Here is a 26,889-nt window from a genome sequence, read left to right as displayed (position 1 = left end):
CTGAGGAAATTTGATACCAGCCATCAACTCAAACCCCCCCATCAAGGAGCCAAGAATCTGCTATTTACAAGGGCGCAAGAAACGTAAAGCGCCAAGAAGAAACTTTTCTCCTCACAACACTATTAAAGGATCAACCAGGTATTGGTGCTGAGTCACCTCCCCTGAGCTCCCTGACGCCAACTGGGACACCTGTGCTGGTCTGCCACTGTCGTGTGGCCTGTCCTGTCTAATCTGCTGACCTGCTTCCAACTAAATTAAGCTGCCTGCTGGCTATACGCCCTATTCCCTAGCGCTAGCACCCTGGACTACCTGTCCTGCTGGTGCTGCCTGAACTGTCTTATTTATGGGAAGGGCCCCTGCGAAGCGCTGTACCTGAGAAGCGCTATTGCTTTAACTATCCCTGATTGCCCAGCTCTGTTATCTGAGGATCTGTGAGTGCCAGGAGCGCTATTTAGAAGCCTGGGTTGAGCTGACTGAAACTGCCCCCACAGCGCTGTGTGAAACGAGCGCGCTGCTGAATTCACCGCCGCAGCCCGGATGCCCATGCAGCTGAGGCTGCCCGGTCAGGTGTGGTAATTTCCCTGGGGTGGCCCTCAGTGCAAGGAGAGGGCCGCCGCGATCGCCTGAGCCTCCTGCCCCTTGTTTGATTTGTTGCGGTGGCCCCCGTTGCCAGGAGAGGGCCGCCGTAATTCCTCTCAGGCCGTGCGGGCCTGATGCGTCCTGAGGCCTTCCTCCCCTGTGTTGTGGTGGGGGACGAGGCGTCCCTAGACACGCCCCCTTGTGCACCGCGGCCGCCGACTGACTGTTTCCCGGGCCACTCTCGCCATTGCGAGCCCGGGATCAAGGAGACCTTGTGCTGGGGAGGGCTCTGTGAGCGCTGAGAGCCCCTCCTTCCCCCGCGCAAAGTGAGTGGAGCTGCCTCGGGGCTGGAGGGAGGCCCAAGAAGAGCACGGGAGCAGCGCGGGCCTCCCCTGTCCAACCCCTCACCTCCTGAGGCCTGCCAGTCTACCGAGGGCTCTCTGAGAGGAACGAGAGCCCCCCCTGCCGAAACCACCTCAAGGGCCGAGGGGGCCGAAGCCTTCAGGTAACCCCTGGGGGAGGGTGGCGGCAATTTTGCATGAACGCGGGGCCTCCAGGGTGCTAGAAGGAGGCCCGAAGAACGCCCCTCCCCCCGGGAGAACTAAGACTAGGCCCCGTGAGCCCAAATTGGGCCCCTTTGAGACTGAACTGGGGCCAGGGCCCCTTAAAACACTGTGAGGGCCACACTGAAAGAGCTAACCCCTGCCTGGGGGTAAAGTTAATCACTCGTATACGGGTTGTTGGACAGGCCACATGAAGGGCTGCTCCCCCCTCGGCCCGACCAGGCCCGAGCCCGGTCACACAAGTGCCACACACCACCACTGCTCGTCTTCCGTCCCCTCGGGGGCCCCGGCCCCTGAACATATCGACCTCGTGGGCCCGACCCACTACTGGCCCGCGCGCCCAGCCTGGGCGCCATCTTGGACACTCCACCACAAGGCCGCCTGGCCCCCGATCGACCTCAACCCTGGGCCTAGCCAGGCCTCAGACATCCCGGCACCACCATCCACCCAGGAGGTGAGCGGGCTACTTGGCAAGTCAATGGGAGAAAGAGGCGTCGATGGCTCTCCCCCGCCAGGTGCCGCTCGCCCATCGCCTCCCCGGGCGCTGGCTCCACCCCCCTGCTAGGTGTCTGGACTCCCTCATCCCGGACCTCCCGACCTCCAAGTGCGAGGGTCCGGACATCAAAGGGCACTAGCCCTATAACTGGGGCAGCTCCAGAGCAGGAAGGCAGTTGTATCCTGGAGTCGAGAGACGCAGAGAAGAACTCATCCTTGACGGACTACTGGCGCTGCCGTAGCTCTGCCTTGCGCATCATCGTCCTGCCTGCTGGCGCTGCCGCAACCTTCGTAACCTTCGTAAACCTTCATCGTCGTCGGGACCTGCTGGCGTGGCCGCGGACCGTTCGTAACTACCATCTTCATCGGGACCTGCTGGCTCCGCCGCGGACCGTCGCTTCCTTCGTCCATCTCGGGACCTGCCTGGCTCCGCCGCGGCCCGATCATCTAGAACGCCGAGCTCGAGGATTGAGAGCTATTCCCATCTTTTGGTAACAAGACTGTCCCGCTACCCTTTTCCCAAACCAGAGACCAGAACCGAGGGGACCCCTGAGTCCAGACCTCCTTGTACCATTCATCGTACTTAAAGAATTGCCTATAAAGTATCGTTGAACTTTACCCTTGTGTGGTGTCCGTCTGTGGGGGGGAAGTTACTTGTCTGTACGATCGTCGGAGACGGCTCTCCCCGGAGACCTCTCCCCTTATCCTCGGCCGACCCTCCCGGTCCGTCTAACATTGGTGGCCAGCGGCGGGATCCGAATCACCGCATTATCGTACAGAGAGTAGCTCACCCCACGACGAAATCACGATGTCAAACAAAGAAAGCGGATCCACCGAGAAATTTCAGATGGAGAAATTGGACGAGTACAGCCATCGTGAATTAAAACAATTCTGCATCGAACTAGGTATCGCTACCACCGGTCTAAGTACCAAGGACGATTTCAAGCATGCCCTAGAGTCTTGGGCAGAAACCGGGGCTGCCGGAACCCCCGATCAAAACATCGCAGCAATAGAAAAACAAACCACAGCCCCTGAAGAGCGAAGAACGGGCCTCTCGCAAGACGAGATCCAGGAACGAGAAAAAACCCGACTACACGAGCTGGAAATGGCCCGGCTCAAAATGGATGTTGAACTTAAGTTGGCCGAACAAAAAATAAACTTAGAGCACCTGCGTCTCCGAGAAGAAAGAGAGGAAAAACAGAGACAAAGGGAGCTCGAGGAGAAGAAATTGGCATATGAACACGAGCAAAAATTAGCGGAGATCGACCTACGCAAGCAGAATAAAGAAGTAGGGGTGCCCGAGCAACCCCACACCCCAGGGGCAACAGAGAAAAAGGTACACATCCCCAAGGATGTCGTTCGAGAGTACTTCCGAGAGGACGACATCCAGCAATGGTTTAAGGCCTACGAAATCGCTATGACCGCCCACCGGATCGATAGAAGCGACTGGGGAGCCGGTCTATGGGGGAGATTCCTCAACGAGGGCCGCGACGCCCTGCTACAGCTCCCGGACCACCAGATGACCTCCTATGACCATATGAAAGCTGCACTCCTCACCCGCTATGGCCTCACACCCGAGATGTACCGTCAGAGGTTCCGAGACTGCACCCGCATCCCGGGTACAACTTGGGTGGACTATGTAAACTATTTTAGCCGAGCCTTCGAGGGCTGGATCAAAGGAAGCAAGGTCACAACTTACGAACAACTCTTCAACCTCATGGTATGGGAGCATCTATCGAACAATTGCTTCATTGAGCTCCGCCAGCACCTCCTCGATAGCAAATTGACCGATCCCCGGCAGCTCGCAGCCGAAGCTGACCGGTGGGAAATCACCAGAGTGGGCCGGAATGGGTCCTATGAACAGAGCCGGAACAACAACGGTCAGCACCGTCCCCGAGGAGGAGGAGGAGGCCAAGGACGTGGAAGAGACAACGCTCCGGTCGCCCCCGCTAGCAGCACCACCCCCCCGGCCAACCGGGGCAGCACCCCGGCGCGACCGGGATATCGAGCCAATGTTACGTGCCATCGATGCCAACGAGTAGGCCACTATGCAAACGACCCAAACTGCCCCCAGTATCAGAGCCCAAGACCCCGCCAAGTAGCCGCTGCTGCTCTGGGGGAGGAACAGATCTCAGAGGAACAAGAAGAATATGAGCAAGAGCATCAAGAATGGGAGCCAGCCGCCATGGCTCTAGCCTGCTTAGGGGGTAAAGACATGGTCCCGCGGGTCCCCCTACCCGCTAACACCCGGAAGTACAGCCAATGGGTGAGCATCAATGGACGCCGGGCCGAAGCCCTCCGTGACACCGGGGCCAGTGTGACAGCCGTCCGCTGTCACCTGGTGGCCCCAGAACAGTTCCTACCAAACATTCTCTGCCCTGTCCGTTCAGCCGATAACTCAGAGAGTCTGTGTCGGATGGCCTGCGTCCCTTTCGAATGGGGAGGGGTCTCCGGCATGTTGAAAGTAACGGTCCGAGACGATGCCCCCGTAGACTGCCTCCTGGGGAATGACCTTGAAAGCTCTCCGTGGGCAGCCGTAGAACGACGAGAACACCTGGGGATGTTAGGCATCCCGGACTGGGCCTGCGTCACCACCCGGTCCATGGCCGCCCGTGCCAAACCCCGACCCGAGGAACCCGAATGGCCGGCACCTCCGCCTCCGGTCGCACCAGCCGAAACCACCGACCGCGACGTCCCCCCAGAACCAGCTCAACCTCCAGACCTCGCTAACCTCGACCAGTGGCCTCAAGAGGGGGGGCCCACGCAAGAACAGTTTCGCCAAGAACAGAAGACCTGTCCCTCTCTCGAGGGACTCCGCCAACAAGCCCTCGCCCAAAGCGCAGGGGATACCTCCGGAAAACATTGGATCTACTGGGACAATGATCTGCTATACAGTGAACAAAGAATCGCGGAGTTGGGGGCCAGCCGAGTGCTAGTGGTGCCCCTCCGTTTTAGAGGCTTTCTGCTAAACCTGGCCCACGATGTCCCCCTGGCTGGACACCTGGGTCAAGATAAAACCTACAGCCGCCTGGTGACCCACTTCTTCTGGCCCAAAATGAGGGACGATGTACACCAGCATTGCCGATCTTGCCCCACGTGCCAAGCCAGTGGAAAGAGCGGCCGCAAACTAAAAGCCCCCCTGCAACCTTTTCCCGGGGTCACCACCCCGTTCGAGAGGGTCGGAATAGACATTGTGGGGCCCCTGGACCCGCGTACAAAACAAGGCCATCGGTTCATCCTGGTGCTAGTGGACCACGCCACCCGCTACCCCGAGGCTGTTCCCCTGCGGACTGTGACAGCCCCGGTAGTCGGCCGGGCTCTGATGGGAATCTTCTCCCGTGTGGGCTTCCCCCGAGAAGTCGTCAGCGACAGAGGCACAAACTTTATTTCCAAACATATGAAGTCCCTCTGGCAACAATGTGGGGTTACCTACCGATTCACGACCCCCTATCACCCTCAAGGAAACGGACTCGTTGAGCGGTTCAACCGCACGCTCAAAGGGATGATTGGGGGGTTGGAAGAGCCCCTCCGTCGCCAGTGGGATGTGCTGCTGCCGTGCCTCCTCTTCGCCTATCGGGAGGTCCCCCAGAAGTCCCTCGGCTTCAGCCCGTTCGAACTGCTGTATGGACATCCAGTACGGGGGCCACTCAGCCTAGTCAAGGAAGGCTGGGAGATGCCCCCTCTAAAGAACCCCCCAGATGTTTTCCGATACCTCCTAACCCTCCGCAACCAGACCCGGCGGTTCCGAGAGCTGGCAAAAACCAACCTAGAGGCCAGTCAAGAGGACATGAAAAAGTGGTATGACCGGAATGCCTCCTCCATCGAATTTGAACCTGGGCAACAGGTATGGGTGATGTCCCCCACCGAACCCTACGCCCTGCAAGACAAATGGACGGGGCCCTTCAAAGTAGTCGAGCGCAAGGGCCCTGCCACCTATCTCATCAACATGGAATCTGCCCGGAACCCCCTCCGGGTCCTCCACGCTAATAGACTGAAACCCCACTTTGTGCGTTCAGAACTCAGCCTCCTGATGGCCACAGACAATGGGGCCGAAGAAGACTCCGAGCCCCTCCCTGACCTCCTACGGACTCGGGAGAAAGACGGCTCCGTGGATGGGGTCCGACTCTCGGAGGCCCTCACCCGGGAGCAACGCCAGGAGTGTCGAGACCTTCTGTTGCAGTTCGCCAGCCTGTTTTCCCTCACCCCAGGTGTCACTTCCTGGTGTGTGCACGACGTGGACACGGGGGACAACCCCCCTATCCGCCACCGGGCCTACCGCGTGCCAGATCGGGTACGGGCCTGCATCCAGGAAGAAGTGACCAGAATACTCACGCTCGGGGTCATCGAGCCCTCAGACAGCCCCTGGGCCAGCCCTGTAGTCCTGGTCCCCAAAGCAGCCGCTCCCGGCACCACACCAGAACTCCGGTTCTGCGTCGACTACCGGGGCTTGAATGCGGTCACCCGAACAGACGCACATCCCATCCCCCGGGCAGACGAACTAATCGACCGCATGGGAGCTGCCCGCTACCTCAGTATTTTCGACCTGACGGCGGGCTACTGGCAGATCGGCCTCACACCCCGGGCCCAAGAACGTTCTGCCTTTTCCACCCCTGATGGCCATTACCATTTCAAGGTCATGCCCTTTGGCATGAAGAATGCTCCAGCAACATTTCAGCGGCTCGTCAACCAGGTCCTGGCAGGGCTCGAAGGATTCAGCGCCGCCTACCTAGACGACATCGCTGTATACAGCCACCATTGGCCCGAGCACCTCCACCACCTCCAAGCGGTGCTACAGGCCCTCCAGCGGGCTGGCCTCACGATTAAGGCCAGTAAATGCCAAATTGGTCAGGGGTCCGTAACCTACCTCGGACACCAGGTGGGAAGCGGTCTGGTGGCCCCTCTGCAGCTCAAGATTGCCGCCATCCAGTCCTGGCAGCCCCCCATCACCCAGACCGAGGTACGCGCCTTCCTGGGCCTCACGGGCTATTACCGAAGGTTCGTGAAAGACTATGGTACCATAGTGGGGCCCCTCACAGAACTCACGTCCAAAAATCAACCCAAGAAAGTCAACTGGACCCCGGATTGTCAAACAGCCTTCGAACAATTGAAGGCCGCCATGTGCTCCGCCCCTGTGCTCCAGGCCCCCGACTACAGCCGGGAGTTCGTCGTCCAGACGGATGCCTCCGACCATGGCATTGGGGCAGTCCTGTCTCAAGTGAACACCGAAGGCCTTGATCAGCCAGTGGCCTTCATCAGCAGGCGACTCCTACCCCGAGAACAACGCTGGAGCACCATAGAGAGGGAGGCCTTCGCTGTGGTATGGGCCCTCAAAAAGCTCCGGCCCTACCTCTTTGGCACGCACTTTCGGGTGCAGACCGACCATCGACCCCTGCAGTGGCTGATGCAGATGCGGGGGGAAAACCCGAAACTACTACGTTGGTCCATCTCCCTACCAGGGATGGACTTCACTGTGGAGCACCGGCCTGGGCCAGATCACGCCAACGCGGATGGCCTGTCCCGGTTTTTCCGCCTCGACGAGGAGAGTCCCCAAGAGGATGGGTGACTCTCCCAGCCTTCAGCTGGGGGGGACGCATGTTGGACAGGCCACATGAAGGGCCGCTCCCCCCCGGCCCGACCAGGCCCGAGCCCGGTCACACAAGTGCCACACACCACCACTGCTCGTCTTCCGTCCCCTCCGGGACCCCGGCCCCTGAACATATCGACCTCGTGGGCCCGACCCACTACTGGCCCGCGCGCCCAGCCTGGGCGCCATCTTGGACACTCCACCACGAGGCCGCCTGGCCCCCGATCGACCTCAACCCTGGGCCTAGCCAGGCCTCAGACATCCCGGCACCACCATCCACCCAGGAGGTGAGCGGGCTACTTGGCAAGTCAATGGGAGAAAGAGGCGTCGATGGCTCTCCCCCGCCAGGTGCCGCTCGCCCATCGCCTCCCCGGGCGCTGGCTCCACCCCCCTGCTAGGTGTCTGGACTCCCTCATCCCGGACCTCCCGACCTCCAAGTGCGAGGGTCCGGACATCAAAGGGCACCAGCCCTATAACTGGGGCAGCTCCAGAGCAGGAAGGCAGTTGTATCCTGGAGTCGAGAGACGCAGAGAAGAACTCATCCTTGACGGACTACTGGCGCTGCCGTAGCTCTGCCTTGCGCATCATCGTCCTGCCTGCTGGCGCTGCCGCAACCTTCGTAACCTTCGTAAACCTTCATCGTCGTCGGGACCTGCTGGCGTGGCCGCGGACCGTTCGTAACTACCATCTTCATCGGGACCTGCTGGCTCCGCCGCGGACCGTCGCTTCCTTCGTCCATCTCGGGACCTGCCTGGCTCCGCCGCGGCCCGATCATCTAGAACGCCGAGCTCGAGGATTGAGAGCTATTCCCATCTTTTGGTAACAAGACTGTCCCGCTACCCTTTTCCCAAACCAGAGACCAGAACCGAGGGGACCCCTGAGTCCAGACCTCCTTGTACCATTCATCGTACTTAAAGAATTGCCTATAAAGTATCGTTGAACTTTACCCTTGTGTGGTGTCCGTCTGTGGGGGGGAAGTTACTTGTCTGTACGATCGTCGGAGACGGCTCTCCCCGGAGACCTCTCCCCTTATCCTCGGCCGACCCTCCCGGTCCGTCTAACACGGGTGCATGAGTTTAGATAGCTCACGGAATTGCTCAGGTTGGTAGTGCACTGGAGAATAGTGCCTAAATGAAATGCTTCTATGATTGTAGTGCACTGGTGAATACTGCCTAAATGAAATGCTTCTATGATTGAAGTGCACTGGTGAATACTGCCTAAATGAAATGCTTCTATGACTGTAGTGCACTGGCGAATACTGCCTAAATGAAAACAATTACCCAGATTGGAGGCAAATGTGTGAACTTACCTGGTGCCTTGTTCCCGGTACCTAATGAAATGGTTATTCCTCCGTAGGGAACTGTTGGTTTATTACTTACTAGGAAATGTTTTGCAGTATTGCTAAATGAAATGTTTATATTGACCTAATTGGCGGTTGCCTGATTTCCCCCCAAAAATGGTTTACTCCTGCATAGGAAAGTGTTAGATGTTCCTGCCTAATGCAGCGTTCCCCAAATGCTTTTAGCTGCTCCAGGGGATGTTTAATGAGGAGTAATGGAATGTTTCACTTCTGCTAACTGAAGGTTTTAGCCTTAAGGAGATGTATAGGCTCCTATTTAGTGCTGAGGAATGCTGAAACGGGTCATCGCTTTGCTGGTCCTGAGGCACAAGGTTATATATAGGCTTACTCTGGTTACTGAAATGTTGAATCCCTCTTCATGAGAGTAATGCCTGCTCATTCTGGCTAAAGGGACTGTTTATTCTAGCCTAATGAAATGTTGCCTGATCTCTAGAGAGTTTACTTGCCTAATGTTATGCTCACCCCTGCTGGGTGCCTTGTTATTGAATGCCTAATGAAATGGGTAGCCTCAATCTAGGGAATGCTTATTCCTACTGGGAGTGATTCTTGATATAGTTATTCCTGATTTAGGAGATGGTTAATCCTGCACAAGGGGATGTTTAATCTTAATGAAATGTTTTCTCCCATTTAGTGCCACATTTATGGGAAGCCTACCGTTATTTATTAACATGTTTTACTGCTGTGGAACGCTCACCCTTGTTTGGTGAGAAGTGGGTAAAATGCCTACAGAACTAATAAGATGCCATGTCATTTGGTTGCCTTTGTAATGTATCCCTTACAGGTGCTGACAGGAAGCAAGGCTAAGGTCAGGCCTGTGGTTATCTATACTTAATATTATCTAATATTCAATATTTATCTGATATTTAATATTTATTCCTCTGAGTATTTATTACAAAGTGTTGAAACATATGTATCCTGAAGGAAAACTAATAAGTAATTGATAAAGTAATTTTTGATTACCCTGACTCTGCTCTATATAAAAGTTATCTAATTTTTATACAAACTAACTGGAGTGGTGTCACTCATTGCGTGCCCATTTTACTGTCTCAGTGGATGCGTGTGCTGTATGGTCGCTTTACACGTAAGCTTTCGGATGCCTACCCGCTCGTGCCATGCTACCCTCGGGGAGCTATTGACCCCAGTTCCAACAGATGGTCAGTTTCAGAATCTTCAGTTGAAGAAAACAGCCGCTCACTACATGCTTAATTTGATCGTCTAGGTTAATATCCATGTAAAAGTGTACACCAACGTTTCTCACATATCGGACTGGTACAGGATTTAATTTAACAATGGTGACTAAAATAACAACGTTACAAGTTAACAGATGAAAGGGAGCTAGAATTTGTGTTTTCATTTGGTTTAGTTTAAGTTGGTTTGGATTATCCACAGCTGAACTCTTGTCGGAGAATTGCACAGATTTTCAGCTTTAACGCTCACAATCAACTGTAAAATGGATCTGAGTACCATCAGCATATAAGAATTGCAATAATCCCTAGAACTAGCCCAAATGGGCCGCTAAGACCCTATATAAATGGAAAGGCATGGGGGGATAACACCGACCCCTGTGGTACTCCATGGTTTCAGACAAATAAGTCCATTGTGATTTGTTAAAAAGACACTGACCTACAAGCCAAATGAGATGAGGGGCAGGTGAAATGCCCAATGCCACAATTAGTAACTGGATTAAGAATGGAAGCCTGAAACCTGACCTGAATCTGAGGTTATTTTGTCGCATCCCAAGTGTTCTCAGAAAATGTCTGTTTGCACCACAAGCCAAGGCCTGGGAGCCCAGGCCTTGGCTTTTCCATGCAGACATTATATATTTGTGCAGCCGCCAACCTATGCGCTCTCTCTTCCCCCACCCCCTATTGCGGGGATATAATCTCACCTGAAAGTGGTTGATGAGTGTCCATGTGGCGTATGGGCACAATGAAAGGATGAAGGCCCTTGCACTGTCCTTGGGTGTACAGCTGTGCCAGAACAATTGCGTGGTTTGAGGTCTTTCCAACTACAAAGCAATATGGAGAATAGAGAGAAGGGTTACAGTTAACAATGCATACAGAAGTATAAGGTGGTACCATCTTCTTTACCATCCTCCTTCATGTGGACACTCAGGATACCAACTCACTATTCCAAACTTGGTGTGTCGCCAATACCTTAGTACTAGGAATTTTTATCTTATAACTCCAACAAAGCGTCCTGCTGTTGTACTTTTATCTCATCTGTAAATCACTTTGACTATGTCACTCCAAACCTTTAATAAGTTACTTCTTCTGCTCCAGTTTCTTACCTCTAGACTGTACTTCCTCTCTTCTTATGATCCAATTTTTTTTTACGTTACTCCTCTGACTCAGATTACTGCTTAATGTTTAACCTCATAGCGATGGTTTTCAACCCCACTTTTTCGCAGGGCTTCAGCTCCCTTTGTAAAGTTTTCGTTATCACGTCTTTCGCTCACCAAAAGTTCCTTTCATCTCAATCACAGAGCACTCCAACATCAACTGTCCAGATCTGTAGTGCGCTCCTCCAGCTTCCCCACTACACTTGATCCCTCCCCACTATAAAAACCAGCCCACACTTTTCTTACATCATCATTCCTACTGGAAGAACAGACAGTGTAAAGTGGACTATGGATAAAGGCCTGCCAAGGAGACTATTCACTGAATTCACTATTCACTATTACCTGCCCCAATCCAGAACCTCTATGGGCCACAGCACAAACCCAGCTAACTAAACAGGATGAATACACTGCTTTGAACCTGGATTTTAGGCTACATACTGTTATAGTTGCCTTTACTTCTGCCTCGTTTGAGAGAGTGTAGAATCTGGAGTCACGTATTACATCAGCCTGAGTCCAGATTCTTACCATTCCGACAGAGGCGGTTGCTGAGGCAGGAAGACCTGTACTTCTCTCTATCGATAAATAACCTGATTAATCTCACCTTACCTCGACGCCTGGAGCTGCTTGCTTACAATATTTGGCGACGATCCTGGTTTGACAATCCTATTCTACCACCATGTTTTTCTCGGACCCTATCATCACTTGTTCCGGTGTTTGGATTACTTCAGCGATCCCAAAATCCATTATGAACATTTCTCCTACGTCTTCGTGAGTAACTACCCACTCACTTTTGTCACAGGTAACCTCCGCTTATTTATTTTTGGCGCTTTTGGCATTATTTTCTCATAGCGCAAGACGTTGGTTGCACGTGCCATTCAAAATCCTCTTGTTTCACGTGCTGACCACGAGACACCTAGCAGCGAGACATCTCTACGCGCAAGCAGCGTTGCACACGTCTCTGCATCGCGTCATCACGCTTTCACGCACAGCGGCCATTTTGTTCTCTTTGCCAACCAAGTTTTGCCAACCACGTAACGTTTTACATGGATGTATTGTGTTTAACGTTACCAGTGCCACCAGCTTTGTGTCTTTACTTTAACACCAGTTTATGGACAAATATATATACATTATCAAAGAAACACGCATCTATAGTATGGATTGACTTTTATTTATTTTTTATTAAATAACATTTTTTTTAATGAATTTTATTCTTGCTGTGCCAACTCTGCCATTTTAACATTCTTATTGAACATTTTCCTGCCTCAGATTAATTCCACATACATTACTTGATATTTTAAATTAAAATGGCTCCAACAGCTAATTCTACTATTGCACCGCCTCCTCCATTTCTGATTGATGGTGATACACCTACCATTGAATGGGAAGAATGGATAGGTATTTTTGAAAATTATCTGGAAGCCATCGATGGTCTTAGATTTTCTTTGACACGCAAAAAAGCAATTTTATTAAACTCTCTTGGTAAAGGAGGCCAACATGCTTTTAAATTTCTACCGGAACTACTTGGTGCGGATGGTGAACCTGTTGATAATCCATATGTTGAAGCAAAAATGAGACTTGAAAAATATTTTGGCAAAAAAGTCAATATTGTCATGCAAAGACACAAATTTTACACTATGCCGTAAAAAGACAAGGAATATGTGGATCAAATGGTCACTCGTTTAAGGTAACTCTCGTTGAAATGTGATTTTGGTCCCATGACTGATCAAATGATCAGAGATCAGTTGATCGTTCAATGTAAAAATAAGAGGATGCAAAAAAAACTTTGGTCGGCTAGAAATCCAAGCTTAATGGAAGCTATTGCTATTGCCAAAGTCGTGGAGGAGTCCGATAAGTGCATGGAAGAGATGCACAGTTTGGAATTGAAGAAGGATGACTCTATTAATGTTGTGAACAGAGTGGATAAAAACTTTGTTTCTACGGATAATAAGCCTAAAACTTTGTTTCTACTGATGCTAAGCCCAAATTTTCAAATTTTAATCAGAAAACTAAGAATGTTGTTCCTTTTGGGAAAAGTAAATTTGTGGGTTGCTTTCGCTGTGGAAGCATGTCTCATGCAGCGGACTTTGCAGGTTGTTTTGCTAGAGATAAAACCTGTATGAAATGTGGCAAAAGAGATCATATTAGCAAGGCCTGTAGATTTCCTTCACTCAATAAGGTTGCATATGTTGATGATGACACAATATCTAATGAAATGTCTTTATGCATAGAAGAATGTTATGACCTAGAGAATTGTCTCTGTGTTGGTCTTCAAAGACCAAAAGCTGTCTTTGTAGTGAATGGAGTTGCTATAACGCTCTTGGTTGATTCTGGATCTATGTTTTCGATTATTCCTTTTCGTTTATTTAATGAATACTGGACCAATTTATCACTCTATAAAAGTGACATCACTCCAAAGGGATATGGAGGCCAGATTATCAACATCAAAGGCGTTATGGATGCTTCATTTGAGTTCAAGGGCAGATGCTCCTCTGGGAAAGTCTACATTTCTGATGAGGGTCCAGCTATCCTAGGCTGGATACAACAATATGATCTGCACATCATCCTAGATCCAAGATCTATAGAAAGTGTTCTTGTTGTTGATGATTTTCCCAACATTAATGCCATTCTGGATAAGTACAGTGATGTGTTTCGGACAAACTTAGGCAAATTAGAGGGTTATATGCATGAGATAAAACTTAAACAAAGATGCTTCTCCTGTGAGACATGCTCTTAGGAGAATTCCTATTGCCATTCGTAATGAGGAGAAAGAAATGTTAGATGATATACAGGAGCAAGATATAATATAGCTTGTTGAGGTCTCGGAGTGGCTTTCTCCTGTTATGGTCACTCAAAAAAAAAGGATGGCAAACTTTGTTTTTGTGTGGACCTTAGGTCCCTCAACCAGAATATTATCGTGAATAAGTTCCCTCTCCCAAACATTTCTGAAATGGTTCTTCTGATGGACAAGGCGAAGTTTTTTAGCAAGCTCAATCTCCGTTTCCTATCATCAGGTTGTTTTACATCCCAAGTCCAGGGAACTTACTGCTTTTGTTACCGTTGAGGGAGTGTTCCAATTTAAAAGGTTACCATTTGGACTGGCCTCTGCGGCCAGCGTATTCCAACGCATGATGCATTCTTTGTTAAAAGACTTGAAATATGTTCATTTTTTTCAGGATGATGTTTTGATTACTAGAATTGATGAATCAGAGCATAATATTAACTTAGCCAAAGTGTTACATGTATTTTCAAATGCTGGTCTAACCCTTAGAAAGGATAAATGTCAGTTTTTATTAACGGAGATAGACTACTTAGGGTACACCATCTCTCATTCTGGTGTGAAGCCAAAAGATGATTTATTGAAAGCTATTAGGTGTGCTCCTCTTCCCCCAAATAAGGATCAATTGAAATCCTTTTTAGGATTAGTGGAGTATTACTCCAAGTTTGTTTCTAATTTTGCCCACAAGACTGAAGCTTTAAGACTACTTCTTAGAAAAGGTGTACAATTTGAGTGGGGTTCAAAACAATCTGATGCTTTTGAAAAAATTAAACTCAAAATTATCAATGCAGGCATTCTCTCGCATTTGAACCTGGTAGAGACACCTTTGTGACTGTTGACGCCAGTGCTCATGGTATTGGTGCTATTCTATCTCAAAGGAAAAATGGCGTACAGAAAACTGTGGCTTTCGCTTCACGTACTCTTAGTGCCTCTGAACGCAATTATGCGGTGATAGAGCGTGAAGCGTTAGCTGCTGTTTGGGGAGTCTCTCACTTTCACACGTATGTGAATGTCGTTTTGCAATGGTTTTGATGGATGTGTGTTCACGATGGATGTGTGTCGAGTTCATGAAAAATATAACTACTGAAAGTGTAATTGGACAGCTCAAATCCATATTTATGAAAGAAAGTTTTCCTGGCATTTTGTTAACAGACAATGGTACTCAGTTACCTTCGACTTCTATGCGGATGTTTTTATCTAATCACGGTATCAGGCATATGTGTACATCATTATACAATCCGCAAGGTAACGGTATTGTGGAGCGCATGAATAGGTTGGTCAAGGGCACTATTCAATTGGCTGTGCAAAGTCAACGCGATGTTCGTAGTGCTGTGGAAGAGGCCGTTTGGTCTTATAATACCACTGTTCATAGTGTCACCAATGAAGTTCCTTATGAACGCATGCGCAGTAGGTTTCCCAAGACTAAGATGGTCCCTCAGTGGTTGTTTGAAGAAAAATTTCAAGATTTTAACAATTTTAGTACTGGTTCTGGAAATTCTTGTAGTGGTTTCAAGGGTAAGGTTGGTAGAGTTGATGTTGGTGACTATGTCAAGATTAAATTGGGTAGAAAGGAATTTGGGGTAAACAAGTTTTCAGAACCTCTTAAAGTCAAAGAAGTGCATAAGTGGCATGTTGTTTTGGAGAATGGTCAGAATTGGAACTTCAGAAGAATTGCTTTGTATTCCAAGGGAGGTAGTGGTGCTGCTGCTTCTAAGGAGTTGGTTCTAGTAAAGATGTTTCTAGTTCCAAGGTTGTTGTTAATTCAAAGACCGTTCCGAGCAAGATTGTGCAAATAAATAAATCTGTGCAAGAAGATGTACACTCTACAAGGCAGCGCAGTGTGCCCAAGAAGTATGATGATTTTGTCATGTATTAATCATTTTCTCTAGTTTCTACATGATTTAACTGTAGAGTGTTATTTTGATTCTGCATATTCTTGTGTTTTTTTATTCAATGATTTTATGTTTAACATGTTTTATAACTGCGGAGTGTTAATTTGATTCTGCTCATTTTTGTGTTTTTTTTATTCAATGTAGTTATTTTTATTCGCCTGTTTAGTATTATTGTGTTTTGTTTTTCTTTCCCTGACTGTTTCTTTTTGTTCCCTAAGAAAAGAAGATATGTTATAGTTGCCTTTACTTCTGCCTCGTGTGGGAGAGTGTAGAATCTGGAGTCACGTATTACATCAGCCTGATTCCAGATTCTTACCATTCCGACAGGGGCGGTTGCTGAGGCAGGAAGACCTGTACTTCTCTCTATCGATAAATAAACTGATTAATCTCACCTTACCTCGACTCCTGGAGCTGCTTGCTTACAATACATACCATTTATACTATCCAATCCAAAGAATGGTGTGTGCTTAATCTTTCATGTTGTGTTAGGTTGGCACGTTGGGGTGATAGATTATCGTTTAAAGTGCTTGTCCTGTTGTTTTTGCTGATTTTGGGGACTTGTCCCTTGATCTAGTCACAGGACACTCTACCGCCTTCTATGCGCACAACAATTCCTTGAGGCATTTTGGAAATGAACAATCAGTTGTCTATTTGATCTATGCAATAAGGAGATTGCATATTGAAGAAAATTGTTTGTATCCTTGAGAATCACATGCTTATTGTTTTCTTAGAGTGGAGGTATAATTTTGTAAATGTCCAGAGTTCGAATGATGTTTTGTCTTCGAATCCTGAATGCAAACTAGTAAAGATGGCCACATGAGGTGCTCAAAATGGGGCATGCGGACTCCAATGATAGCTATCTTATAATGATGATGTTTGTTGAATCCTCTACTCACTAAAAGCAGATCAAGGGAACTTAATAGCCTATAATATAAAAAAGTTGATTCTGTTACTCAACATGTCTTCCAGGCTTTGAGAGTCTCCATTACTTCTATTCCATAAACATCTAAGGGTCCCTCATGGAGGATTCTAACTTTGTAAAGCTCTTGTAGCTAAATGCGCAGCTTGAGGCTGCACCGTAGTCAATGTGACCAATGAACATTTAATTTGGCACCAAGTTTTAAAAATTGATCTCCAAGTGTCCACTAAACTGTAAAGAACTTGACAAACTCTGTCCCAGGACACAAAATGACGGCTTCTGCTCAATGCCCAATTTTTTTAGTGCATGGTTTGCCTCCTCCTTTAAAAAGGTAATATATGTAAAATAGTGAAAGAATCCACTTCAACCTTATCCAGCAATACCTATGACTCCATTATTCACACCAAGCGCCAAAATATCCCTATCCTTCTCATCTGACTTTTATCAATACTCACTCACATACTCACCAAACACCTTGTGAAATAAGAAATGACACTCACGTCCACCTGGCCACCATTTGATTGAGGTTACAGTGGGGCTGTTGAGGATGAATTCCTGCGTTGATGGGTCGTACGTGGAGGTTGTCTCAAGGCCACGAATGTGGGTCCCTATAAGTGAAGGCACATATTGTGAAAGCTCCTGGTTTTGTGAAAGAGAGTCAGAAATAAAGTAAGGAAACAAACAGAGAGAAACGTCCTCCCCCACTAAGAAAAGGAGCCAACAGAGTCCATTCACCCACCTCCCACGGGACCGGGCTATCTGTTCCAGAGGTCAGGTTACTAAGTCACCACCTTGAAGGGCCATCTAGAAAATGGGAACAGGAAGTGATTTAAGCAGAAGCAAGAGGAGTAGCAATGATAAAATAAAAGTTTGAAAGAAGAGCAAGAAACCAGAGGTGAACAAGTACCACCATGTTGATTAAACTGTTACCTCCAGTTAGTGTGTGGGAGGTCATTCCTAGACGCAGCAGTCACTGCTACTCCCTTACATAAAAGTATGTTGATTCAGTGGGATGGGGTGAAACAGAGCAGTACCGACATTACTTTACAATAGATTTTCCATCCTCATAACCAAACAATTTGACTTTAGAAACAAACTGGTGTCTATCTCCCTACTGTTGTTTCGGTGAGCAAAGTATCTAGGAAAGACCGCATGAGGGGAGGGCTCTTCTAAAAAAGCGAAAACAAATTGTCTGTTGTTCCACTATTCATAATTAACTGCATCATACACACTTACACCAGCCAGAAACTATGTAAATCTCCAAATGGTGAACATCTGTGATGACTGCAGCATCTGGTCCCCAGTGGTTTGTATATCTGCCTGCAGCTGGGACCCTTTTATAGGAGATTATCAGCCAGTGGCAGCACCGAAGAGTAGAGGATATCATGATGCAATTTCTGGGCTAGCTCCCACCATGCATGGCTCATCAAGGCAAGCACATCTACATTCTGCCATGTCACTCGAAACAGTGCACTTAGATGATCCAACAATGAGTGTATTTGAACTAGTGCACGCTCAGCCGTGCATGGGTGTGTATTTAGTTAGTGCCTAATATTTCGGATAGTAAGTCTCTGCTACTAGATAATATATATGAAAAGTCAAGCAGCCTAAAACCACCACACTGCATAGGCGACATCACCACTTCCCAGCTTATCCAAATGCACGTTTGTGACGATTATGAAAAGATATGCTATGCGACGTCTGATCAATATATCAGCACTGGATTCAGAAACTGAACCAGAAGGTTGGCGACTAGAAAGATGTTCTGCTGCTCTACTCACCTCCAGAGATACAAAACCTCTTGGCAGAGGACCTAACCCGCCCTTTTTTGCAATATCACATGGCAGTGGTGTTGTCTGTGAGAACCTTTATGGATGGCAGGATGGCTTTTAGTACCAGATGAATGGCCTGCAGATCCAAAAGCTTGATATGGAGCCTACCTTCCACTGGAGACTAGATTCCTTTCATGTCCATCTCCCCACCTCACCCCCAAACCCAGTAGTGATACGTCCATTGCCACTATCACAGGCTAAAGTAATTCCGTTACTCAAGAAACCTGCGCTCGACCCATCCATACCAGGAAACTACCGCCCTATTTCCTTGCTTCCCTAGGCAGCCAAGATGACAGAGGCTTATGTTAACCCCTCCCACGCTTGTGACGGAACCGTTCCGTCACGCCCCTCGGGTGGGCTGGGCTGGTGACGGAACGGCTCCGTCACGGCCCGCTTGCCGCACCTGCGCGTGCTGATTTCTCGCCTGCTCGGCGCGTTCTATTGAGTGGGCGGGGCCGTGACAGAACCGTTGGTCTCCTCTTTTTCTACTGAATGAATTGCTGTTTTTACGCCATCCACAAAGATACTTGCTGTTATTTCATGACTTGGGTGTGATAAAGACGCTAAGGTGGAAAGGATAGTCATGCAATGTACTCAAGGGGCTCTGAAGAAAAGATCAAAAGGTTAAAATAGCCACCAATTGCTTCACAAGGCGAGTGGCAGGCTGTGTAAAGTGCACCCCCTTCCCCAAGTTGAGTAAAAATGAACAAAGTTCCCAAGATGTGCTTCAAACTATCAATGTCAGCTGCAAATTTTATATGCAGGGTAGTTTCTTTATGTTCCACTTGCTGCCTGTGAAGTAACTGATGTCATTGTGGCACTGTTGTAACCTTGCTTCCCTAGTTTGTGCCGCTGATGTCATTTTCTTGTTTTTTCTCCATTTTCCAACCCCACAGAAACAGAGGTTGAACAATTCTTGGATGAAGTGTGCTGAGTACTTACTTGGGACCATATTAGGTGTTAAAGACTGGCCACTTCACAGAACAAGGGGGAGGGCAGTGAGGAATCTGCGGTTAGATAGAATATCTAACAGAAGGAGAGATGCCGAAGGTAAGTAACTATCCCTTCTGATGGATATTTCTAACTGTAGATTCCTCACTTTAAAAAAGATACCAAAGCAGTAACTACCCAAAGTGAAGAGTCAGTCGAATAGACTCAGACCAAAAAGTCCTCCAGAACTGAGCAAGTGAAGTGTCCCATCAGGCCAGATTGTCAAGGCAGTAATGCACCAACACCCACGTCACAGTCTGGCAGATGTCAACAAGAGGCTCCTCTCACACGAATGCATTAGTAACAGCATTGGTCCCGGTAGAATGAGTTTTCAGACCTTATGGGGGTCTGTCTTGGTCACTGCATAGCAGATCCTAATGCAGAGGACTATCCACCTCAACAAGGTCCTCTTCTGCACTGCCTTCCCTTTTTTTGCTCAAGAGCAAAAAGTTGATCATCCACTCAATGACCCTAAGTACGATCTATGTAAAAGCTTAAAGTCCTTTTAAGGTCCTACCGAGGAGGCCTCTCCTATTTTGAGTAGTGAGAGGATTATCCAACATGAAAGGGAGTCATGACTTTTGGTAAGGAGTCCTCAGCACCAATTTAGTTTAAGATAGTGTAGGGCTGTTGCACTGAGAGTGGCAGTAGTTCACTGAAGCAACAAGCTGACATAATAACAATGAGCTAGACAGTCTTCAAGGTTAGGCAATGCAGCGAGCAGCTGTGCATCAGTTTGAAGATTGTACACATAAGGCATGTCAAGACCAAGTTAAAGTTGCACTATGGCATAAAAAACGGCTTGGGATGAAACCTATGTCTATCCTTTAACAAATCTCATCAGGTGACTTGAATATGGACAGTTAGTCAAGAAAACGTAGGAAGGCTGAAAGGGCCTACAAATAACCTTCTATAATGTCCACTGCAAGGCCGTGTTAGGCTAAAGACTAAACAAATAAAAGCAAACCATATAGCATGGCCTGTTCATTATTCCAAGCACCACAGCAGGTCACAAATTAGTTCCAACTTAAATGGATTTTGTGGAAGGGCACCTATCGGCAACTACGACATCCACCACCTCAGTTGGCACACGGAATGCAGTCAGTTGCCACTGCTACATCTCCATGCATGAAGGTGTAATTTGCATCTATTAGGAGAGAGGACCCTGCCCTGTTGCTGACACAGGAGGTCCTCCCAAAGTGGCAGTCTGAACGAAGGACTGACACTCAATCCTAGGAGTTCCAGATACCACACTCTGCTTGCCTAATCCGAGGTCTACAGGATGATCAGTAACATAGCTGAATATTTTGCTGCCCGGGACGGTCCCTGAGGAGAGCTGCCCCATGCCGGTCCTTCCGGTAGTCGCCCTTGGCGGCTGTTACTGGGACCATGGGGGGTTCTGGTGATTCCTGCAGTGGCCGCCCGCAACAGCTACAGGCAAGTGAGGGGGGTGGCCGCCTCCCCCAAAACTTGTGCCGCCCAGGGCGGAACGTCCCTCCCCCTGCTACACCACTTAGGATGACTTGGACCCGGTGGTTTGTGATCTTCATAACTCGAGGCACAAGAGGAAGCAACAGGAAGGTGTACAAGAGTCCCACTGTCCATTCCAGCTGGAAGGAGTGTTCATGCGGAAACTCTAGGGTACACTATATTTCTTTTTTTCAAACTTTCTTTATTGAAATTTCACACAAAAGATGATTTACGACACAGTACATACAATTCTAGATGCGAAGAGCCCAGTACAGCAGGAAATGACACAGAGCAACATGGCAGATTTTGAGGGGCATTGCATAGTGGCAGTGAGTCTCTACTGCAAGGGGATGGCACAGCCAGTACAAAGGTTTGCAGGGAGGTTAGCAGTGACCCAGTGTTGCGCTGCAGATAAAGATAGAAGGCTGCCCGTATGTCCCTGTGTCGAGCAGTGTAATGTACCCTCTCAGCATACTGTTAGAACCTGCCCTGACTGTAGGTAGCATTTCGTAATTACCCCTCAAAGATGGCACCCTCCTCTGCATCCACCTTATGGCCACACACCTCTGGCTAGTACAGGTAAAGTGGGGGCAAGGTGGCGATACGAGGGGGGTATATGTGAAGTACCAGCCAATAGTGCTGTTTGAGGAGATGGGCCGACCGGAGAATCCACAATCTCACATTCTCCGAGACTACCAGGAACATATTTTGTCAGACAAAGTGAGTTCAATGCAACTCCACACCATATGAAAAACATTCGCATTAGGAAGGTCACATGGAACATACTTGGTTTCAGTGCCCCCACTAAATGTGGTTCTTCGTTCAGGTATGTAGGTGTATTGGTACAAAGAAAAACCAAAGGGGATGATGGACGGAGCGTTGACAATACAAACACTTACCCCCAGTCAACTGATCTGGGTTTAATCCATCCCCGTTCTTTAGCTCACTCCACCACCACAGTTCAGACATGCCCATATGCAAATCAGTCTGACCCTGTGCCTCATGGGAACAGTCCAGCCCGAACTGCCAAGCCATGTCTTCCCTGGACCGGAATCAAGCTTCCGAGGACCGGTTTCTGGCATTACAGCCGTCTTCAGCCGGGCTTGCTTGAATTCAGTGGCAAAGTGAGCAAGGGACTCACGTCTGAGCATACCCTGCCAACTTAGGGCGAACAAAGAAAAACCAAAGGGGATGATGGAAGGAGCATTGACAATACAAACACTCACCCCCAGTCAACTGATCTGGGTTTAATCCATCACCGTTCTTTAACTCACTCCGCCACCCCAGTTCAGACATGGCCATATGCAAATCAGTCTGACCCTGTGCCTCATGGGAACAGTCCAGCCCGAACTGCCAAGCCATGTCTTCCCTGGACCGGAATCAAGCTTCCCAGGACCGGTTTCTGGCATTACAGAAACTACTTTATGAGTATGAGATGAAAGCATTTTTTAAAAGGTACCCAGTGGTTTGTATATCTGCCTGCAGCTGGGACCCTTTTACCGCCTTTTCTCCGGTACGAGGCTATAGGAGATTATCAGCCAGTGGCAGCACCGAAGAGTAGGGGATATCATGATGCAATTTCTGGTCTAGCTCCCACCATGCATGGCTCATCAAGGCAAGCACATCTACATTCTGCCATGTCACTCGAAACAGTGCACTTAGATGATCCAACAATGAGTGTATTTGAACTAGTGCACGCTCAGCCGTGCATGGGCGTGTATTTAGTTAGTGCCTAATATTTCGGATAGTAAGTCTCTGCTACTAGATAATATATATGAAAAGTCAAGCAGCCTAAAACCACCACACTGCATAGGCGACATCACCACTTCCCAGCTTATCCAAATGCACGTTCTTGACGATTATGAAAAGATATGCTATGCGACGTCTGATCAATATATAAGCACTGGATTCAGAAACTAAACCAGAAGGTTGGCGACTAGAAAGATGTTCTGCTGCTCTACTCACCTCCAGAGATACAAAACCTCTTGGCAGAGGACCGCACCCGCCCTTTTTTGCAATATCACATGGCAGTGGTGTTGTCTGTGAGAACCTTTATGGATGGCAGGATGGCTTTTAGTACCAGATGAATGGCCTGCAGATCCAAAAGCTTGATATGGAGCCTGCCTTCCACTGGAGACTAGATTCCTTTCATGTCCATCTCCCCACCTCACCCCCAAACCCAGTAGTGATACGTCCATTGCTACTATCAACAGGCTAAAGTAATTCCGTTACTCAAGAAACCTGCGCTCGACCCATCCATACCAGGAAACTACCGCCCTATTTCCTTGCTTCCCTAGGCAGCCAAGATGACAGAGGCTTATGTTAACCCCTCCCACGCTTGTGACGGAACCGTTCCGTCACGCCCCTCGGGTGGGCTGGGCTGGTGACGGAACGGCTCCGTCACGGCCCGCTTGCCGCACCTGCGCGTGCTGATTTCTCGCCTGCTCGGCGCGTTCTATTGAGTGGGCGGGGCCGTGACAGAACCGTTCCATCACAAGCACAGCTCACCCGAGGGGCGTGACGGAGCGGTTCCGTCACCAGCGCGGGAGCGCCGCACGGCCCCCCCCCCCGCCCCTTAGCACTGCGGCGGAATAGTCGCCGCAGTGGAAGGGTTAATACCCTCCATTATGATGTTCTGGCCACTAATAACATACTGCACCCCTCTCAGAAAGGTTTTAGGCTGGGCCACAGCACGGAGTCAGCTCTCCTAGCTGTTACAGAACATCTCTGGTTTGCTACGGACGAGGGTCAAACGTTGGCGCTGATCTTGTTAGATCTGAGCGCCACTTTTGATACTGTGTTGCATGATATATTACTGAGACATCTTGCGGAGGCTGGAATTACGGGCTTGGCTCTGGAGTGGCTTGGCTCATTTCTCCGTGAGAGGTCATTTACGGTAACTGCCCCCCGTTTGCTTCTGGTGAACATCCAGTCAAACAAGGGGTGCCACAAGGTTCTTTCCTTAGTCTCCTGTTGTTCAATATCTATGTTCAACCATTAGTAGCAGTAGCCAGCAGCAGGGGTTTGACCATGGTCTCCTACGCCGACGATACGCAGTTGGTGGTGGCACTCTCTAATAACACCGAGCAGGACGCCCTTAAATTTTCAAGTCAAGTCAATAAATTTATATAGCGCGCTACATACCCAGAGGGTCTCAAGGCGCTTGAAGAAGGGTGGGGAATTACTTGTCAAATATCCACGTTTTAAGTTGCTTTCTGAATGCTAGGTGGTTCTGAGTAAGGCGAAGGTGAGTGGGAAGTGAGTTCCAGGTTTTAGCTGCCAGGTAGGAGAAGGATCTACCTCCCATGGTGGTTTTGTTGATGCGAGGTACAGTGGCAAGGGCTTGGTTGGAGGATCGCAGCTGGCGGGGGGGGGGGGGTGTAGAAGGACAGTCGTGTGTTGAGGCATTCGGGTCCGATTTCGTAGAGTGCTTTGTGTGCGTGGGTTAGGAGCCGGAAAGTAATCCTCTTATTGACGGGGAGCCAGTGGAGGTTTTTCAGGTGACCAGAGATGTGTTCTTTACGCGGGATGTCTAATATGAGCCTGGCTGAAGCGTTCTGGATGCGTTGGAGTTTTTTCTGGAGTTTTGCGGTGGTACCGGCGTAGAGGGTGTTCCCGTAGTCCAGTCGGCTCGTGACCAGAGCGTGGGTGACCGTTTTCTAGTTTCGGTGGGGATCCAACGAAATGTTTTTTTGAGCATGCGAAGAATGTTGAAGCAAGATGAAGAAACGGCGTTGACTTGTCTGTTCATCGAGAGGGAGGAATCCAGGATGACGCCCAGGTTCCGTGCGTGGTCCGTCGGGATGGGTGCTTTTCCAAGGGCCTCTGGCCACCAAGAGTCATCCCAGGCGGAGGGGGAGGTGCCTAGGATGAGGACTTCTGTTTTGTCTGAGTTCAGTTTCAGACGGCTGTGCTTCATCCAGTCGGCTACTTCTTTCATTCCTTCATGCAGGTTGGTTTTGGCAGTGTTAGGGTCTCTGGTGAGAGATAGGATCAGTTGAGTGTCATCGGCGTAGGAGATGATGTTGAGGTTGTGTTGGCGTGCGATGACCGCGAGGGGGCTCATGTATACGTTGAAGAGGGTGGGGCTGAGTGAAGATCCTTGTGGTACGCCGCAGATGACTTCAGTGGCCTCTGACTTGAATGGTGGAAGGCGGACTCTCTGGGTTCTTCCGGTGAGGAACGAGGTGATCCATTCCAGTGCTTTTCCTTGGATTCCGACGTTTCTGAGGCGTTGTAATAGGGTGCTATGACAGACCGTGTCGAAGGCTGCGGAGAGGTCGAGGAGGATGAGGGCGACTGTGTCTCCATTGTCCAGTAGAGTTCGAATGTCGTCTGTTGCTGCGATGAGGGCGGTTTCAGTGCTGTGCTTGGCTCGGAAGCCGGATTGTGAGGAGTCGAGGGATTTGTTGGTTTCGAGGAATGCGGCGAGCTGGTTGTTGACCGCTTTCTCGATGACTTTGGCCGGGAATGGAAGGAGTGAGATAGGGCGGTAGTTTTTGAGTTTGGTGGGGTCAGCTGTGGGTTTCTTCAGGAGGGCGCTGAGTTCGGTGTGTTTCCAGCTTTCCGGGAAGGTTGCGGAGTTGAGGGAGCAGTTGATGACGTCTCGGAGGTGCGGTGCTATAATGGAGTCTGCTTTGTTAAAGATGTGGTGAGGGCATGGGTCTGTGGGGGATCCTGAGTGGATAGAGTTCATCAGACGGATGGTGTCCTCAGTGGAGATTGGCTTCCAGTCATTGAGGATGTTCAAGGGGGGTGGGGGTCCTGCAGGGGTTTGGGTGGGTTGGTCTTCGGGTCGGTTGTCGAAGCTGTTGTGGATGTCTGCAATTTTGTTGTGGAAGAATGAGGCTAGGGAGTCGCAGAGGGCTTGAGAGGGGGTGATGTTGTTGGAGTTGGCTGAGGGGTTGGTAAATTCCTTGACGATGTTGAATAATTCCTTGCTGTTGTGGGCGTTGTTATCTAGTCGGTCCTTGAAAGCGGCTTTCTTGGCATTCCGGATCAGTTGGTGGTGTATGCGGGTGGCGTTTTTGAAGGCGTCCTTGGTGTTGGTGGTTGGGTCTTTTTTCCAGGCCTTCTCAAGAGAGCGACAGAGTTTCTTGGATTTCTTAAGATCATCGTTGAACCAGGAGGCCTTCTTGCTGCCTAGTTTGATTTGTCGTTTTTTCAGTGGTGCTAGGATGTCGGCGCTGTTGGATAACCATTGGGTGAGGTTGGTGGCTGCTTGGTCGGGGTTTGAGGAGTGGGCTGGGGGGTTTAGAAGAAGCGATGAGGAGATCTGGTCGATGGTGATTTTGTTCCAGTTTCTTGCAGAGTGGGTTGGGGGTGGTTGGTGGATGTGGGCTTGTTGTAGGTAAAGTGAACGCAGCTGTGGTCAGTCCAAAGGAGAGCTGTGGTGTGGCTGAAGGAGACATGTTTGCTGGAGGTGAAGATAGGGTCGAGTGTGTGACCTGCAATGTGGGTGGGGGTAGTGACAAGTTGTTTAAGTCCGAGGTTGGCGAGGTTGTCCAAAAGGGTGGTGGTGTTGAGGTCGTTGTTCTTTTCAAGGTGAAAGTTGAGGTCTCCCAAAAGGATGTAATCCTCGGAGGGGAGCGCGTGTGGAGTGATGAAGTCCGTGATGTCTTCACTAAATTGTGCGCGGGGTCCTGGTGGCCTGTAAAGGAGGGTGCCTCTGAGTGTGGTCTTGGGGTCGATGTGGATCTGGAAGTGAAGGTGTTCAGTGTTGGCGAGATTGACGTCTGAGCTGGTTGAGATGCGGAAGGATTTCTTATGGACGATAGCGATGCCTCCTCCTGTGTGGCCGGTACGGTCCTTGCGAATGATCTTATAGCCTTCCGGGATGGCAATGGTGATGTCTGGGGCTGATGTGGCGTTCATCCAAGTTTCTGTTAGGAAGGCGACGTCCGGAGAGATGGTGTCTAGTAGATTCCAGAGGTCGATGGCGTGCCTGTGGACTGAGCGGGTGTTGAGCAGGATGCATTGTAGGTGGTTGGGGTCGGATATCTGTTGTGTGTTCGTAGATGAGGAGTTGTTCTTGGTGCCGTCGGACTTGCAGGAGTTGCAGGAGAAGGGTCCATGGGTGTGTCCAGGA

General features: G+C 49.5%; 1 protein-coding gene across 1 annotated transcript in view; it reads right to left on the bottom strand.

The window, feature by feature from the left end:
- Positions 1-26,889, bottom strand: part of LOC147702089 (peroxisomal acyl-coenzyme A oxidase 1-like) — a 213,787-nt gene that overhangs the window by 84,828 nt on the left and 102,070 nt on the right. Inside the window, exons 4-5 of the mRNA XM_086930718.1 lie at positions 17,010-17,117; positions 10,470-10,589 (exon numbers count right to left, since the gene is read on the bottom strand). Of these exons, the coding sequence (XP_086786844.1) occupies positions 10,470-10,589; positions 17,010-17,117 (228 nt within the window). The remainder of the gene's footprint in view (positions 1-10,469; positions 10,590-17,009; positions 17,118-26,889) is intronic.

This window comes from Lissotriton vulgaris, chromosome 7 (assembly GCF_964263255.1).
Source record: "Lissotriton vulgaris chromosome 7, aLisVul1.2, whole genome shotgun sequence".
NCBI lineage: Eukaryota > Metazoa > Chordata > Amphibia > Caudata > Salamandridae > Lissotriton > Lissotriton vulgaris.
The sequence above is the reverse complement of the archived record's forward strand: the minus strand, read 5'-3'. Positions and strand labels throughout refer to the sequence as shown.